This window comes from Balaenoptera ricei, chromosome 6 (assembly GCF_028023285.1).
Source record: "Balaenoptera ricei isolate mBalRic1 chromosome 6, mBalRic1.hap2, whole genome shotgun sequence".
Taxonomy (NCBI): Eukaryota; Metazoa; Chordata; class Mammalia; order Artiodactyla; family Balaenopteridae; genus Balaenoptera; species Balaenoptera ricei.
Genome location: NC_082644.1, coordinates 19,440,792 through 19,459,716, shown reverse-complemented (window position 1 = coordinate 19,459,716; position 18,925 = coordinate 19,440,792). Strand labels below are relative to the sequence as shown.

At 49.0% G+C, this 18,925-nt stretch overlaps 1 protein-coding gene across 1 annotated transcript; it reads right to left on the bottom strand.

The window, feature by feature from the left end:
* Positions 1-6,336: 6,336 nt before the first annotated feature.
* On the bottom strand, positions 6,337-18,602 carry S1PR3 (sphingosine-1-phosphate receptor 3). Its single transcript, XM_059926986.1, has 2 exons — positions 18,350-18,602; positions 6,337-9,859 (listed from the first exon to the last, which is right to left on the bottom strand). The coding sequence occupies exon 2, from the start codon at positions 9,714-9,716 to the stop codon at positions 8,580-8,582; it is 1,137 nt and encodes a 378-aa protein (XP_059782969.1). The 5' UTR covers positions 9,717-9,859; positions 18,350-18,602; the 3' UTR covers positions 6,337-8,579.
* Positions 18,603-18,925: the final 323 nt, after the last annotated feature.

Below are 18,925 nucleotides of genomic sequence, written 5' to 3'. Positions count from 1 at the left end.
CACTCATGTTAAGGGCAAAGAAAGTAGGAAACAAGAGTTAAGAACTGAGAGCCCCTGAACATTTGATCTGTTTTGTTTTTCTCTTGGGAGTATAAGAAATGGTAATCTGCAGGTTTAGTAGCTCTCTGCTCTGAAGTTAGTGTTTATCTCAATGGTGATAAGCAATATATGTTTTTTTGCATGAGAATCAATTTAGAAAATTAAAAGTAATGGGGGAATCAAATAATGTTTCAATATTCATTCAAAATATGTATTTTTAAGCTCAGGTTTTAAGATCGCTTCCCACAGAACAGTGCTAGTGGGACATAACTGGCACTCCTTTGTAGCCATTGGAGCAGATTTGAGGTGCAGCAGATGGCAGCAATTTTCTAGTCTGTTTTCTCCCATTTGTAAAGCATGTAAAGCATGTAAGAGCTCACCTGGGTCATCTCCTCTCTTCCTTCAAGCGCCACGTGCTGGGCATCACAGAGCCTCACTCATAGATGGGGAAACTGAGGCTCAGGTAGTGCCCACCTTGCTCAAGGCTACACGGTCGGTGGGCAGCAGAGCTGTTCCACTCTCTCAGCGCTTCCCGAGCTCTGCTCCACAGGGAGCTCGGGATTCAGAGGCAAACTTCGCTCAGCCACAGGAGGGGCAGCTCCAGGGCCTCCAACTCCCAGGGCATGGTCACTGAGCGCCGTGCCGGGGCCACCCTGGGCCCTCGGAGTGTGCCAGGAACTGCTGCCCCTCTCATGGGCCCCCTGCCGCTTGACCCAGGCCTCTGTGTCTGCTGGGAGAGCCAGGCAGGGTCCAGCGGTCCTAAAATGGCCCATCTTGCTAAGTGGCTCTGGAGAACCCCCTTCCCCTTCCTACCCACACCATCCTGTGTGAATTAGCTGGGCTTTCCAGTGACATGCCTATCTGCTGGGAGCCTGCGGGGCTTCTGTGGGGCCGCTGGTCACTGGTTTCAGTCAGCTTTGACGCCTGACTACTAGGGATACTCTGAACGGCTCATAGTAGAAGCAGGTGGGGAATTCCCTGGCGGTCCAGTGGTTAGGACTCGGTACTCTCACTGCTGGGGCCAAGGGTTCGATCCCTGGTTGGGGAACTAAGATCTTGCAAGCCACATGGTACGGCTGAAAAAAAAAAAAAAAGAAGCAGGTGGACAGTCAGATGGTGTGTTCAAATCAAATAACTCCCCACCTAAATCTTATGTTTAAGCCACCACTTCCGGACTTTTTATATTTGAGAGGCCAGAGGACTGGGAGCCTGCCTGGCCTTTACCTGTGTTTCATTTGAGCAATGATTCTGTTTTGGGCCATCTCTGGTGTTGGGGTTGATGGACAAAGACCCAGCTGGGGTTCTCCCGATGGAGGAGGGTGGGTAGCACTGATCATTTCCAATGAGGACAGAAGGCGACAAGCCGAGTGCGAAGGGAAACGCCTGGCTGAAAGCAGGGCAGGCCTGGGGGAGGAGCAGAGCTTTGTGCGGCCCCCTCAAAGGGCCCCGTGCTTGGGGACAGTGTCGACTCACGTCTCCTGGCTCCGTGTCCAGCCTGCTGTCCTGAAGATGCCCGCTTCCTGAAATGGTAGCATCAGATGCCTGGGTGACTTGGGTGACTTGCCTGGGTGACTCCTTTATATAAGTAACACTTGAAAACAAATGTCCTGGTCCTTATTTCCCTGAATCGGTCGCTTCTTGAAGGCCAGTCACACGTCTCCTTGGATCCCAGGCTCCCCGGGCAGCCTACCTTGGCTCCCGCATGCACAGAGCCACGTGGCCTTGAGCTGGTTGCTGAGTTTCTCTGAGCCCTGGCTCGCCACCTGCACCACCGGGCTGTGCAGTCCCTGTCCTGAGAGGGTGTGGGGGCCGGTGACTACGCGTAAGCATGGAGGACAGTTGTTTCCTGGGATGCTTCACTCTCAAAAGTGTACATCTGTGCTCTCTCGCTGGCCAAGTATGTAAGGACGCCGTCCGTAAATGCCTGTCTGTGAACGGTGACAGCCCGGTGGGAAATGGGAAGGAGATTGTGGAAAGATTGCAAATAGGTAACTGTAGGACACAGACAAATCTTGGCCTTGGGTTTCAGAATGATACTCTTGGGTTCTGTAGTAAAACTTTAAGTTGGTCCTGAGAAAGAGAAGTGGAAAAATGACTGGCACATGTTGTAAACCTGGAACTGTCCCTGCTCCTCAGAGAACAGCAAGTAAGGGAGCGTCCTGGGATAATACAGCTGGAGGGACCCATTTTTCAGTGAGGAAACCAGAACCAATTGACTTGCTGGAGGGTGGCGACAGTCAGTGACTGAATCTAGGACAGAGTGCAGGACTTATTAGGGTCTTTTAGGGCTTGTACATAAAGCTCAGCCCCTGATGGAAAATGGCCAGTAGTGCTTCCCTCCTTGAGTTTACATTCATGTTCCATCTTTTTTTCCAAAATGCATAAAGGCGTGAGTCATTCACATGGACAAGGAAGTGTTTCTATTCCTTTGTTTAGTTTGGGGTCCCTCAGAAGCAGACCTTGAGAGACGCTCAGAGCGTATGTAGACTTAGGGGTGGGGAAGGGAAGGAAGTTGATGAGGAAGGCGTGGTCAGGCTAGTCACCAGGATGTGGATAACGAATTGCACTGGGGACTGAGGGCGGCAGGGCTGGATGTACCTCAGAGCTAATCCACCAGCGTGGGGAGAGAGCCGGACATTTACCCAAACAGCCCAGCACTGGTGGAAGGCTGTTTCGAGCCCGTGTCCTGGCCAGTCCTATGCACACCAAGCCGGGGAATCCTTTGGCAGAGAGAGAGGCCTTCATAATCAGACTTGGGGTGAAAGGCAGGCATCAGAGCCATCAGGGGTCCTCCCTGGAGTTCCTGACTCAGTAGTTCTCGATGGGGCCAGAGAATTTGCATTTCTAATAAATTGCGGGTGAAGCTGGTAGGCAGTCTTGACTTTGAGCACCATCCTCAGGTGTGAATTGCTAGCCCTTACCTGTCTCATTGACGGTTTTTCCCCTCTAATGTATGATTATGTTTTCATGCCACTTCATGTTATAGATCCCAGGGTCCATGCTGTGAGTTTAAAAGTGGAGGATTAATAAGCATTTATAACTCCATGCAATCATTGCTGGCAGATAAAATGCCATCTGCCAGCCACAATTTATTTATAATGGAGTTTATACATATTTATAAGTTTGCAAGCAACAAACAAACAGTTTTAAAACTGGCATATTTTATAGCAGCCAGAAAAATTGCAACTTTATACCAGGACTTGTGAATATCAATTGTGTGTGTATATATACATATATACACACACACATACATATACCTACTGATTACGACAGATGTGCATCTGTCTGTATGTATATACATATATACACATGCATATATCTACATTGATTACAACGGATGTGCATCTCTGTCTGTATGTGTGCACATGCAGGTTGACTGGGCAATTTGCACCTCGGGACTCCTCCCTGGGTTTTGGTATTTTAACTAAAAAGGACAACTAGAAAGTTATACAAATGTTGAGAGTTTGGGGACCGACATGTCCTGGCATTTGCAGACACAGGGAGGAGGGTCCTGGATGCTGCAGGAACAGGACAAGAGGGCCACAGGGGGTCCACTGTGGAAAGTGACAAAGGGACACAAGGGAAGAGAAGTCAATGAGGGAAGACAGGAAAGGAGAGGACGGGAAGACAGAGGAAGAAAAAGAAAAAAGAAGGGAGGGGGCAGCAAGTCCAGACCTACATCCCCTGTTCATCCAGTAGCATGTAAAAACAAGCAGGGGTGGGTGTTGATGAGGCTGTCCAGGCAGGCGTGCTTGGGGGCCGAGTGTGGTCTTCGTGGGTACAGCCACACTGCTTGTCGGCTTTTCTAACCAGCCTTCTCTTGGCCTCATCTTACGTTAGTTCACGTGAGCCAGGCACTGTTCTGGGCTCCTGTGAGTGTGCAAAGGTTCCGTCTGCCTGAGGATATAGTCCAGTTGGAAATAAACGCACAAAGGGTGTGGGAGCGTGACAGGCCTGATGGCTGTTGTGGCCAACTTCACTAGGACCCTGGAGGGTGGAACTCCTGGGTGGGTCTGGGGAGCCTGAAGGCTTTGCAAACTAGGCTGCAGACGGGATGGGGAGGGTAAGAACAGGCAGACGAGGCGTGGATGGCCCAGGAGGAGTCCGGGACCCCCTCATGCATGAAAAATGGTCGGTGTTAGGAGGGACGGTGGAGGTGGAGGTGAGGCCGCTCCTGCCTGTTCTCGCCTCCTTCCTGCATTCACAGGTGCCCAGAATAACGACTCCCCTGGGCCCAAACACACAGGGCTCCCTCCCGAGGGCTGGAAGAGCCATTCTCATTGAAGAAGGCACCAGAAAGGAAATCTCATGCAATGTAAAGTTTCTCTTTCGTTGTTTCACCTTGAAATGCTGTAGGCAGGAATATATGCACGTGGGACACACACTGCGGCCCTGGTGTTTGAGGTCATGAATTCCCACTTGTCTGGGACATTTTTACCACAACCAAAGTTTCTAACCACAAATCAAGTGACAACTAAAGCAGAAATCAATGGGCAAATCCATTTTTGAACACTGAATTAACTTTTTTGTAACAACTGTATGTTGGTTGCAAGTGGAATGGTCTCTGTTCATTTGACTTTTGAATATAACTTGTTCCAGAATAAATATTGTAAAGTTAAGTACATGAATGTTTCTTTGTATCCAGAACTAAATAAGAATTAAAATTTGATGTTTAAATCCAAGGATTAGGAGAGAACTCCGTGTACATCTAATGTGTAATAATGAGATATTTATTACTTTTTAAAAAGCATTTGGATGGCAAATTATACATATTGATAAATATTTGAAAATTTTGTGTTTTGTTTTCCGTTAACTTTTGTGAAACAAAAAAGAATGACTGTGAAGGTCTCTGGTTTATTGCCAATTTACCACTTTCCACGTTGATATTGGAACAGAATCGGTATTTGGACATCTCTGAGAAGTGGAAATACAAAACCAATTTCAAGTTTTCTAATCTCTGTTCTATGAAAAATAATAAAACCTAAATTATTTGGCCCACATTTGGGATATTTGATAACACAACGGGTAAAGAGAATTGGCTTAAGTTCCCTCCTCACGTTTCAGTGAATCCACTTCACTCCTTCAGTAAATGATGTGGCTTCCAGTTGTGAGCCCTGCTGCCATGCTGGGCACATCCCTGAGCTTCTAGGGCAGCCAACTGGAGATGCCACATGTCGTCCCTGGATGCCGTCACTGTGGCCCAGGGGCAGAGGCTGTCGCACCCACTTAGGCAATGCTGCACTTCTTATCACTGGTTATTGGAAAATGTGCCTTCATTTTCAGAATAGTGGTGTGTGCATTTCTGATTATGTAGCAAACCCTTTGATATTTGACTTAGATACTAAAAACATTTGGGTGTGGAAGTTTTGCACTCGTAGATACATTTAAAAGCATGGACTTGGTAATTTAACTAGAAGTTTTCTATAGAGTACACCTTGTTACATTTCTGTGAAAGGCTCTTTACCAGTGCAGAAGCAACATGGGTCAAGGGTGGAAACAACCGTTCTCTAAATAGTCCGATGTTAACTGTCAATGTGAGTCTGAGGGCAATAAAGAATATCGTGAAAAGTCTCTCATTTGGTTGGTGGATCTTGTATTGCCTCATGAAGGAGAGGAGCGGAGTTTGAAGCCTTTCCATAGAAAGCAGATATTCTCAATTATTCCCCAGGAGATCTCTTAAAATAGAATCACAGCAGAACCCCGTCAGGGACACCAAAGGTGTGGGATGAAAATGGCGGCCTGGCAAAGGCATTCCTGTTGCAATTTATGTTAACTTCTGTCCACTCGGCCTCAGGCAGTATCAAAGGTGGCAGAATGTCACTACCAACTAGTGATGCCAAACACTGGTCTCCTTCTAGGTAGAATGTAGGGTGGAGAAGCGAAAACTTACCACTTGTGCTGGAGAAAGCTAGAGAAAGGGTCAGTTCTGATCTAGTCTCTCCTGTTGGCTTCAATTACACCAAATGGAACAGAACCCATCGTCCTATCTCTTTCAGCTGTACTTTGGCTGCCATGACCCTTACAATTTTCCCCCTATCAAAAGGGTAGTCCATTGACCTCCTTCCCTATTGACCTACCAAAATTGGTGGAAAAGCACCCAATACACTGAAGTTTCCTAAAACACCAGCTCTGCTAGTGGGAAGCCTAGGGGAAATGTTATTGGAATTCTCAGAGTGTTTTAATTCTTAGAGAAACACTGGCACCAGGTGAGAGGTCACACTGCCACTTTGCACATCACCAGGGGCAGCCCCAGTGTACACAGCCCCTCACATGGACTCCCAAGAATGAGTTTATACAAAGGCTTTCGGTTTTATTTATTTTCGTAACAAACATACATGGGACGCAGTAAAGGTTACTAATTGAACGAGATCTAATGCACAGGTTCTCTGTGGCTTTGACACACTCAACTTCTAAATGATCTCCAGCTAGCTAGTTAGGAATGTACACATCGGTACTAAATTTGATTACTTTTTGCATATATCAAATAAACACAATTACTTTTTTGGAGTATTTTTCATTCAGATTGATTGAAAGTTCTGCACTACCTCAAAAAAAAGTTGAGGTTATAGTGTTATTCATATTAGTGCCAGACATCTGGGGCCCCCAAGCAACTCAGAACTAACATATAAATTTGTTAAGTCATTTCACTACCTAAGGTAAAATGCAATACTCAATATTTTGGCTCTCTGAGGCAATTTTGTTGTTGTTGTTTTCTTATCCCAGTATCTTAATGCTTAACTTTTCCAGAAATGCCCTGGATTTTCTCCTGCTATTTGACAAGAGAATCAGCTCCTTTTCAGTGACGTAATGAGGACAACAAAAATGCCACCGATGAGCATCTCCTTACAAATAGGATTTATCTCATCAGTACCAAAAATTAAGAAAGATGTTGGTCAGTACATGATCACCCAGGACCCACAGAAATCTTCCTTAATAAAGAGGAACTGGCATCATATAACAAAGAGGAGTCCCTTTCTCTTTGAAAAGTTACTCATGTATTAAGACTACTCTTTTAGTCTTTACTCAGGCAAAATTCCCACTGAACCTAAAAACTTCAGGGGGTTCTGATGTGAGACTTACCCAAGAAAGAATCCTTTTAAAGGTTGCTTTTTTTTTTTTTTTTTTTTAACAAAGAACTCAATACATCAACTATATGCTTATGACAGCTCTGCAAATTTGTGTATTTTTCACCCATTTGTACTGCATGAAGAATCACTGGGGATGACTGTGTACAAAAATACCTTCTAAGTAATTGCTTCTTAAGGTAAACAGTGATACAGGGTCAACCTGTGTTGAAAAGGAAGATTACAGTATTGCTATATTTCTTTGAAGAAAGCACAAGCTGCCAGATCACAATTAAACTGCTCTAATAGTCATGGTCAGGGTCAGCTTTCAGGAATCCATGAGGCTGCTGACGGCCCCAGCTGTTCAGCTGTGACAACACAGGGCGTTGTTGACTTGGTGCTTTCTGATACAGATTCAAACTCAACATAGGATCACAGTGCTGCCTTGCAAACCTCTCCGAATTCAATAGAAACTCCCCATTATATTGGAAAGGCGAAATGAGCCAGGGGTCTGTCCTCTGCTTCTCCCTTGTGAGTTCTTTTCTTGGTTGGTCTGGGGCACAGCTCCTGGAATACGTTGGCTGGCTTTTCTGTGATTTGGAGAAACCTCAAACAATCACATAATTTGGCTAATGTGGCTTTTAGATGTGCTTAAGACTCTGCAGGGACAAATGACAGAAGAGAAGCAGGGGTCCCCTTGGGGGATGTACGCCCACAGAACTTGCTCATTGTCACCAGGATACTCCAGACGCTGTCAAGTGTATGTCTCAGGACAGTTTGGAGTCAGACCCACACATCTGAGACCAGCCTCGGACAAGCCCTTTGGGGGGATTTGGGCTTTCAAAACCTGCTTAACGTGAGACTTCACGTCAGTCTGAGGAGACTGGAACCAGTGTGTCCACCTAGTTCCCAGCCATATCCTCATACCTGGTGCTTCAGTCAGAATATACCTGTACTCCCTGTTACGTAACAGTATCACGTACTGCAGCTTCTGCGTGTACCAATGGCAGACATATGAAACGCAAGTGCTCTGTAACACAGAAATGACGAACGTACGGCATCTATCCTGTGCACAGAGTGTAGTGTAAAGTTACCAAACATCATCCTGATGTTCTGGGAGACACATTGTACACTATGTGGTCCACGACCTTCCCTCTCTAGGCACAGCAGACAGTGATCGGTGGGACTCAGGGTAAGGCGACTGATGACATCGACAGCTTGGTACATTTGGAAGACCCTGGAGCCTAAACGGACAAGGCACGCTGTCTACACTGAAATGGGTTGGCAATTCCTTGGGTTCCCTCCTTAAGAGACGTCCACACCAGGCAGGCTGTTGGCAGAATAGGTTTCCTGAGTCCCAGCTCTGGAATAGCCCCCATGGGTGAGGCGTGAAATCAATAAGAATGTGGCTGCAGGGCTTGTTGCCGCTCGTTCCACGGAGATGCGAGGACCCCACGTTCCTGGAGCCCGGCGCCCTCACTTGCAGAGGATCCCATTCTGCAGGGTTTTGTTTCTGTCTGTTATGCAGGGCGAGGCGGTTATCTGGGGGAGGTCTTCCTTGCTCTTTGGGGAGGGGCTGCTGTTATTGCTGCCGCTGGATTTGCTTCTGCTTGGGTCGAGAGCAGGCTGGATGGGTGAGGAGCGGGCACCCTGGCCCCTGACCAGGCAGGTGCAGACCAGCCGGAAGAAGGCCCGCCGCATCTCCTTGCTGGCCAGCGTGTAGATGACGGGGTTCATGGCGGAGTTGAGCACGGCCAGCACAATGAACCACTGGGCCTTGAAGAGGATGGCACACTCCTTCACCTTGCAGGCCACATCCACGAGGAAGAGGATGAAGAGTGGGGACCAGCAGGCGATGAAGACGCTCACCACGATCACCACAGTCCGCAGCAGGGCCATGGACCGCTCTGAGTTGTGAGGGCTGGCCACCCTGCGGCTGCTGGACTTCACCAGGAAGTAGATGCGTGTGTACAGGATCACGATGGTCACCAGGATGGCCGTGAAGATGCTGATGCAGAACGCGATGTACTTCTTGGAGTAGAGGGGCAGGATGGTGGAGCAGTCAGGGAGGTCGTGCAGGCAGTTCCAGCCCAGGATGGGTAAGGCGCCCAGCGAGAACGCGATGAGCCAGCACATCCCGATCAGGAGAAAGACGCGGTGCTTCTTGTTGGCATCGTATGGTCTCATTTTGATCATGGTCAAGTGCCGCTCGATAGCAATGGCCAGTAGGCTACAGGTGGACGCCCCGAGGGCCACGAACATGCTGCCTTCCCGTAGGAACCAGACGGTCAGAGACAGGCTCAGTGTCCTCTTGCCCGACATCAGAATGTTGACCTTGTAGGCTATGCCGGCCAGCAGGTCGCAGAGAGCCAGGTTGCCAATGAAAAAGTACATGCGGTTGTGAAATTTATTGTTTTTCCAGATGGCGATCAAAACCATCAGGTTCTCCAAGACAATGAAGCTGCAGATGATCAAGAAAACAATGGTGGTTAGCGTGCTGCCCTCGGGGGCGTCCTTCAGCCTGTCCTTCAACTTGCCTACATAGCTGTAATGTTTGTGCAGCGTCTCGTTGGAGGTGTAGGGTCTGGGGTGCAGCGTGAGAACCGTCGCCATCACTTGGAAGTCACGATCGGTTAGCTCCAGAATCCACCAGAGGGCGCCCTGGGAACGTCCATTTCCCGGGCAAAGAAAGCCTGCGGCTCAGGCTGCAATAGTGATCCAAGCCAGACCCCAGCTAGGGTGTTGAGAATAGGCTCCTGCAAAAAGATAAAAGGAGGGGGCGCCCAGTGATAAAGTAACAGCACCTAAGATCAACGGCAACAATAAAGTTGGGGAAGGCACTAAAAATGTTGAAGCATTTGGACGGCTGGTCTGCATGGGCCCAGAGAGGGCCTTTAACACAGGTCAAGATCCTAAGTGACCATGGAGACCAAAGGGAGCAATTCTGTGTCTGCAGTTGTTGAGGAAGGAAATTCAGTGCATGAGCACCACCATCATTCAGTCACGTCACCATCACACACAGACCCAGGTAATACTTCCATCTGGAAATCTCAAGGCACTTAGGAACGCTAACTAGTTCATACTCATCTACTGCACAGGAGCTGGTGAACCCTTATTCCCAGTTACTGAGAGAGAAACAGTATTATGCCAGGTCCAAAAAATAGAATAGAATCTGGAATAATGTCCATCCGATTTCTGAAACGTCCTTGGTGGGTTTTGGAGCAACATTGTGGGAAGTACTCACACTTCCTGGATGGGATCCCCAGGTAGCAGGGCCAGGGCCAGAAATTGAGTCTAGACGGCCCCCAGGTCTGCCCAGCGGAGATCTCAGAAACCGACCACCTGGCCACCAAAGGAAGAACAGCACAGGCCACGCACGGCCCACATGGCCACTCCCCTAGCGAGCAGCTGAGCGTGGAGCCAGGGGAGGAAGAAATACAAACCTGTAAAAGTGGAAGCAACAGCTATTGAGACTAAAGGAAGAAAAGAGAGGACAACCAAGTGGATTTTTGAGTTTGGCTTAAAATTCAGAGTTCAGCTCTAGCTGTCTAAACTGCCAAAACTAAATCGGTGTGTGTGAACTGAAAGAAACCACCCTGGGAGCACTAGTGAGAGGGCGGGGCGGAGAACACAAGAGCCAGACTTCGGATGGTCCTTCCCCCACTGGACCTTGGATGCACTCCACCCCACCTGTGGCTTTATCCATCGGCCTCCTGTGATGTCCACAGTGAAGCAGACCCAACTACCGAGGCAGAAATGGATTTCACTAAACTCACTTATTCTAAATTAAAATTATTTGAGCATTTAAATATAGAATTAAGACCCAACGAGGTTAATTTACAACAGCCGACTGTGTGAAGTTTTTTTTTTTAACTTTTATAACATTTAAGTCACGACCCTCAATTTGGTTCAGTGGCACATGGACCACTCTCCGATGAAACGGGGCTCTGCATTTTGGGGTGTGACCGAATCTGAAGGCCTCATCCACCCGCTGAGCTCATTGCCATAGAGGGCCTCAGTGGCCAGGAGGATCCTGGGGCTCAGTGTTGGTAGCTGCTCTGTCAGTGAGAAGCAGAGGAGGCTCTAAACAGGGCTCCCCGCCCACGGGACCCTCCAGGTAGATGCTTTCCTGCCACTCGGGTGCTGGTCCCAGCGCCTTGAGGACATTATCAAACCTCCCCTCCCTTAATTTGGAGGACTCCAGTTTTCTGACATCGGGCAGAGATGGCCCTGCTGCTTCTTTGCAGAGATTTCTTCCAGTGTCCTGGAGCTTCGATGTGCGGCTCGTTCTGGAAACCACGTGGGCCCCTGGCATCTGAGCTGGGTCTGAGGTCACGAAGGACTGGGGGGTCACCTTGACTGCCAAATGTTGGCAGAAACCTCTTCTAACTTCAAAAAGGAAAAGCAGGCAGGTTCTGAGGCTAGGTTAACAATGAAGTACTGGGGTGGGGGGGCGCCTGCCGAGTCTCCCCCATCGTTGATGAGCCCTTGGAGGCAGCATCGGACCCTGGGGCTGTGTCGCCTGAGCCAGAGGCACCTTGCTGCCTCGGGCAGGAGGGAGGCAGGGCTCCCCACCCAGCCCCGGTGCCCACCTGCTTGGTCTGGGCATGGGAAGGACAAGGGGCCTTGCCTGCAGGTCTCCCAGAGACAGAGGCAGAGGTGGGGGGCAGCTCGTGGGCAGCTCCCCTCCTCCCTCTTGCCCCTCTTCCATTTTTATTTAAATCGTGTCCATCCTTCAAGCCCAAGTCAAATTCTACCTGCTCTGTAACATTTTCTGGAATCATCCTGCCCTTGCACACCACTTTTTAAAACAAATTGCAAGCTGTCTTTTTAAGAGTAGAGATAGGAGCAGCAGCTAACACACTCAGAGCACTTTCCCTGGAGCCCCTTATTTAATCCTCATGCCGACACCCTGAAGATCGCAGCGTCTCTCCTCTCACAGCACCATGTATATTAATGGTGCCCAGTAAACGTGTGTGCTCTTTACTACTGCCCATCTAAGTACTCTCATCTGTGGGCGGCGAATGGAGAATCCACGCTCCCTCTTTGCTGACCCTTCCTGGCTGTCGTAGGAAACCAGGCACAGGAGAACTTAGCCGCCTGGTTATCTTCCCACCACTTGCCACCCCAGAGCACAACCCCTGAGAGAGTACTCGGCATCCCCACACAGATGCACCGCCACTGCACCACGTGTGACCTCATTCATGGAAAAGGCGTGGCACAAGGGCAGGGAAGAGGAACGCATGTGCCGCTCCACCAAGAGCCACAAGGCGGCAGCATCCTGAGAGCAGCTATTTCCCCGACGGCAATGGGGTCACATGGCTGGCCCGAGGGCCCTACACACGCAACTCCCCCCATGCCAGACCCCCTGCTGCCACGTCCAAGTGGCCGCCCCTCTGTCTATGACACCATCATGTCAGGTTTGCCTCAAATGCCTCTGCTTTCCCATCAGGGGTTTCTCTCCCAGGACCTGATATTGGCAAGCATAACAAGAGGATTTATGATGGTAACTGACTCAGCACCAGAGCAGTCTGAATGATAAAAAACATACTAATATCACCTAAAAGGACAGGAGCATGAATTGTACAGGAATTCCCACTCACACTGGGGTGAAAGGGCTCTAGGCATCTGCAACTGAAAGGCTTTTGAAACCAGGGTGTGTCCAAAGTTTGTCTCCTGTGCCTTAGTTTCCCCCATGATAACTCCACGGCATTTGAATACCTCTTGGACAGTCTCCACCCCTCCGACTAGGCTGTATAGTCCGGATAGCAGGGAAGTGAGTCCCTTTAAAACTGCTGGATCTGGACTTCTCTTGGAAATAAAGGGCAGAGGAAATACACCACAGGCTTTGCAGACTCACATCAACTTTTTTTTTTCCTGAATATGTAGAGTTTTGATAAAATTGAGTAGAGGAAACAAAAGGAAACAATAAAAACTGATAACCAGCAAGAAAATAACCAAAACAAAAATTGTCTAAGATGTGCCAGAAACCCATCCAAACCATGAATCTTGAGGGCGAACATATTTTCCCATTAATTCTTGATTTATAGCTTCCCTTAATTAAATATTTATCACTCAAGGAGCACATTTTTTCAGAACCTCTTTTGTTAAATGTGAATCTCCGCATTTCGCGTAACTGGAAGATATCCATCTCTCTTTGGAATCTAAAAGCTTATTTTCTTTGGATTGTCAACATTAGAAAGTAGACCCCATCTGAGAGTTAAGTGCTGGGCTAAAGATCAGATTGATTTTGGATGCATCTGAACACCACCGTGCATAGTCAAAACCATGTCACGGGCGAGTTCGGGCCTCCGTCCCGAGGGGCGCAGCACAGACTCCGAGTTTGCCGGAAGAACGCTCTGCCCCTCCCAGGTCCTGCTCATGGCGAGGCGGGGCATCGGCCTCCCTGGCGCATCCGTCCTGCTGCTGGTCACTGCAGGGGTGCTGGGCACTGCGGGCACCAGGGCTCCTGGGAGACCAACCTATCCTATCCCTCATGGCCTCTTCTAGGCACTAGCCGCTCCCAGATAGTACCACTCTCTGGACACCTCGTCCCCTAGAGTAATTTAGCCTGTGTCTGACCTTCATATAAATGGAGCCACACGATACACAGCGTGCCTGGCATCGTCCTCTCAATGTGATGCTCCTGTGAGTCATGCGTGGAGATGCCGCTAATTCCTTCCCATTGCTCCCACCGTGTGGATGGATGCAACAGCCTCCATTCATTCCTGGTTGTGGACATGGAGTGGTTTCCAAGTGTTGTTGTCCTTAGCAGTGTTGCTAGGCTGACCTTGTGGCGAGCACGTGCCTCTGTTTCCAAGGAGTACCGTGGATTTCCTAGCACTGATGTCTAGGTTGGGCTTTGATGGGAGGGTCCCTGCAGAGGCTTATGAGTCTCAGTCCGTGGTCCTACGAATGGTATTTGTGGGGAGCTGGAGAAGTCCCCATAGAGGGTGAGAGTTACGCACTACAAATGCTCACGTTTTGTTTTATTTTAAAAGATAGGTGTCTGGGGTTGGCAGTGACCAGCATCTGCCTTTCCATTGTAAAAGGTTGATCACTGCTTAATTTCCACCTGAATACTTAAAAGTACAGCCTGATGCTGAGAAGTGCGGCTGGGTGCTGGCTAGTCGTGTACACATTCAGAAAGCCAGGCATGTGATAGAAGACACTCAGGACAGAGATGCTCCGGCTTATGGGCAGTGGTGTTCCAACAAACCCAGATTCCGACAGAGCTGTGCCTTGCTTATGTCCACAGGCAGAGTTCTCACTCTCAGACTGTGCTCAGGTGGCCCAGACCCCCACAGACCCTTCCCCTGAAGTACACTGCCCACACCTGAGCTTCCCGTACATCTACTCAACAGAGACCCGCTACACCTAAGAGTTTTCACTTTGACCTCATTCAGTTGGGGTCTTCAAGTCTACCTCAAGGCATTTCAACACCGAGCCTTTTTCTTTTTGCGGAGAAGGAATACGACACTTTCTAGAAGGTGGTTCAGAGGTGTGTCACCCCACACCTCTTCCCTCCATTCCAAGTTGGAGCATCTGCAGGGAGGGGTGAGCCCGGCAGGGGCCGATGGATTCCAGATGTGCTTTCCGTGCTAGCGATTCACTTTCTCTACACATGTCAATTTGAAAAATAAACAAACTGTAAAAAGAAGGAAAAGGAAAAAAACAAAGGAAAATATTTCCACAATCTGGGGTCTGTCTCTTTCTCTCTGTAATGGCCAAAAAAAAAAAAACCCCAAAAGAACAAACAAAAAAGCGCACACACACACACAATAAGATAGTGAGAAATTTATTTTTCCTGGTCGGATGCAGGGCGCTGTATTTTTAAAGGCATGTTCTCCCAGTTCATCCCCCAAACTGAATTAAAACAAGAAGCATTTGCCAACAAGCCAAATTTCTTGGAAAGCAAGTTTTTTTTGTTTTGTTTTGTTTTGTTTAGAAGAATTTAGAAAGGAAATAATGAGTTGGCCATTTCATGGCCCCAGTAAAATTCCTTTGCTAATGAGTATTTCCCCTCACTCCGAGCTTCTTAGGTGACCTCACTCTGCTTTCAGAGATAGTTCATAGCAAGAGGCTTCACACACTCAGTCTTGCACGCCTGCGAGTTGCTCTGTGCCCATTAGTGGAGCTCCCAGTGAGAAAACGGCTGTTACAGATGAACCACGTCAGGATTCCACACCTTCCCCTTTCTTCTCTGGAGTGTGGAAGTGAGTTGGTCCCTGATCAGGTTTCCTGCTTTTCAGTGGCTTCTCCATAGCTCTTTCTCCCGGTAAACAAGGCTCGGATGCTAACACAGATCTGGGGGCAGTCCAGGGAGCCCCAGGAATGCAGGTTGTACCCAGGACCTGGTGCAGCTCGAGCATCTGCCTCCGTGCACGCTCTCCTGGGCGTCCTGGCTCGTCGATCGGAGGGCAACTGCTTTAGACGCAAAAGGTCTTTACCTTCATTGCTTTTCAACCAGGCTTGTCAAACTTTCTCTTCTGTGCTTGTTCTAAGGAAGGGCACAGGATTGAATTCCTACCAAGACTGCCACAGGACGAATGAAAGTGTGTGGAAATGAGCTCCTCCAGGCATATGCAAATAAGAGGTATTCTGCCCAGGAAGTCCTAACTGTGGGGTCCCTGTCATCCTTTCCCACAGCAGTGCTCTTACTTGGGGACACTGCACATGTACCGCACGTTGCACATTGCAGGTACCATGTCTGATCCCCACTACAGCATCTGCCTTCCAAATGTACATAGGAGGAAACTGAGTCTGGGGGGTTGGGTGTGTGGGCTCAGTGTCCTTTGTAGCACAGCTTGGAAGAGGCTGCGCTGGGCTGGACGCCTGTGTCATTGGATTCCAGTGCACCACATTAGGGATAAGCTCTTCCGGAGACTGTCACCTTTCCATGTGTTCCTCACCTAGATAGTGACAAGAGTGTCACCACCATGCTTGGAACTGATAGCAAAATGCTGGAATGCTAATGTGAGGGCTTGACTGAAATATATGGAAAACTCTGACCCCGAGGAAATGGAGTGGCATCTTCAAGACCAAAGAGCCTAGTCAACTGACTCAGGTCTCTCACTCCAGCTTACGGTGCGGATCGGACGTTAGAGCCACCCAATCGGTACCACACTCTCCTTGGAACAACCTTGTCACTGATTTACGTGACTGGCCTATTGCCTGGCCTCTTATAGATGCAGCTGTAATTCCTCAAAAAGAGAATGAAAACAAAAGAGAAGAAAAGGCAACTTTATGCCTAGTAACTGTAACAACAACTTAAAAGTATTATTAACTGAAACTAGACAGGATTCTGCTCAGTATATCATATTATCTCCAAAAGTTCATGGAATATCTCTTAAGGCAATTAATTAATTTTACAGAAAATGTATGGCAAAGGAATAATATGAAATGGCTCTGAAGCTGATAAGAAAAGAATCACGAAGCCAAATGTGAGGAAACAGAAAGGCTCGGGTAGCCCAGGGCACAGCAGTCTTGGCTAACTGGCCAACGTAACAGACTGCCTGAGGCTGCCTTGCCAGCTGTGGCAGCACCAGAGTCATAGTTCCAAGTCCTGGCAGAAAAAAAGGGTTTCTCCAACTGGGCAACCCCAAATGTTTCGAGATTATGGTATGCTCAAATCCCCATGTCTTTGCAACAAAAATATATGCATACACTGTAGGTCCTGAAACATTTTTAGGAGGTGGAAGAGATACCATGGAATCAAATTAGTGTCATTATTTCCAGACAGGGAAAAATCAGTTCGTAAATTTTGAGAAATAAATTCATTAGGCCAATAGGTAAGGCTCCTTGTACAGGAAATGGGAGTTTCAGTATCCACATATGGTAGAAAATTAGGAGAGTCATGCCTTTAATGAAATTCACAAATGTAAAGAGGAAAGCAGCATTTTCAGAGATGAAAACTGGTTGAGGAATCATTCTGTCTATATCTGAAGGGCTGACTTTGTGCTTCAGATCTCTGGTGTCAGGCAACAAGAGCGCCTGGACGAGCAGGCCCTAAGTGAGTGTTTGCTGACCGAGAACATCCAGTGTGTGGTTCCCCTCCGGCAACAAAATTATTCATACTGGCACTGAGCTCTGCATCAATTGAGAACTTGTACAAATGTGGATAATTCCACAACTCCTTGAGTACCACACACACACACACCACACCATATCACACCCCACACACACACACACACCAGAACCACCACCTACAACCAGCAACAGGCTTGGCCATCCTTGTTACTCATATACCCACAGACCATAATCCTGCCCTCATACTTTCTAGGAATTATGTTTTTCTTAACCATGCCCGCAAGATTTTCATCAATGAAGAAATAAATGTTGAAAAGATAAATTATGAACATGTGATTATATACAAGGTCTGCAACTTCTAACTCCCGACTTGAAAAAGACGCCTAATTCTGGAAGTACCCAGACCTCCAGAAGAGCCAGACTCAGTTTATGCTGCTACCTTTCTTCATTTTCAAAGTAAAGCATGTTCACTTTAAAAATCCAACAAGAAGTCCCTCTCTTACCTCTAAATACAAAAACACCACAAAGTAATATGTCCTTGGGAGTGTCCAATGTCAGGAAGAGAGAGAAAGTAAGAAGGAGGCGGATCGGGAGAGAGGGAGAGAGAACCATTTGGAGACTGGAGGGTTAAAAGTGGCAAAGTTAGCACTTTCCTGCACCAGGCCAAAGAAGGACCTTCCCCAGCTTTCTCTGTTATGAATGTAACATACTGATCTTCCCTGGGAACCTCATTATTGCACGGTAGGAACTTTTTCTTCCAGCCCCCTGATTCTGACAGCCCTGACTGCCTTGTTTGAGAAATAGAAGGAAAACTGGAATTTTGTGGCGAATAAAATTAAATAGAATAATTTCCCCAAGAGAACAAGCACATATACACACGCTTCCAGAGTTCCCAGGTCCTCATCCTGGGCGGGAGCCTAACTTTTTAATTGTCCCAGGAAAGCGACTGACGGATCGTCTATGTGAAGAGTCACTACTCTTTCCTTCGGCATTTAAAAGCTCCAATTGTACTTAAAAAGGAACCATCCCCTCCCCCACCCCGCCTCGGCTCAGTCACCAGAATGGATGACCTGTGTGGAGGGGGTGATGCTGATGTAATGTGCTCGCCCACCCAGGTCACCGTCGCGCCGAGGACTGGCTGGAAATTTGTGAGAAAAGTGGACCCGGCTGCCCCCACCCACCCCGGGTGCCCCGGGCCTCCGGCCGTGCCGGCTCACCTCCGTCTGGGAAGGGCACTTGGGCCACCGGCATCCTGACACCCTTTCCTCCGCTCAGATGCGAGCTGGGCTGGGACGCCGGGATAGTCCTGGGGCTCGGGAGTCGCGGCACGTTCCCGGGCCGGAGAGTCTCGCTCCGGTTCGTCCTGCCGCCGCGCTTGGCGCCGGTTTCCTGTCGCGTGTCTCCCAGACCAGCTTCTTCTGCCTCTGTCCCCGCCAGCCAGGGCGCAAACTTTTCCAGCGGCCCGCCGGGGAGGGGCCCGAGCTCCGCCTCCCCGCCCTGCCGCCCCACGCCCACATCCCGGGCCCCACCTCCACCTCCCCGAGCCCAGGCCCGGTACCCACGCCCCCCACGCCCCCTCCTCCCCTGGCCTCGTTCCCCACCTCCCCTCACCCTGCTCCATCCCCCGGCCTCCCGGCATCTCCCCGCCCACCCATCTACCCTTTGCCCCCTCCCCCATCTCCCGGCCCTCTGCCCTCACTTCTTTGTCCCCCGCCACCTTCATACCCCTTCCCTCAGCGCCGCGCCCCTATCTCCGCGTCCCTCCTTCCCCACCCCCCCACATCCCCCCCGCC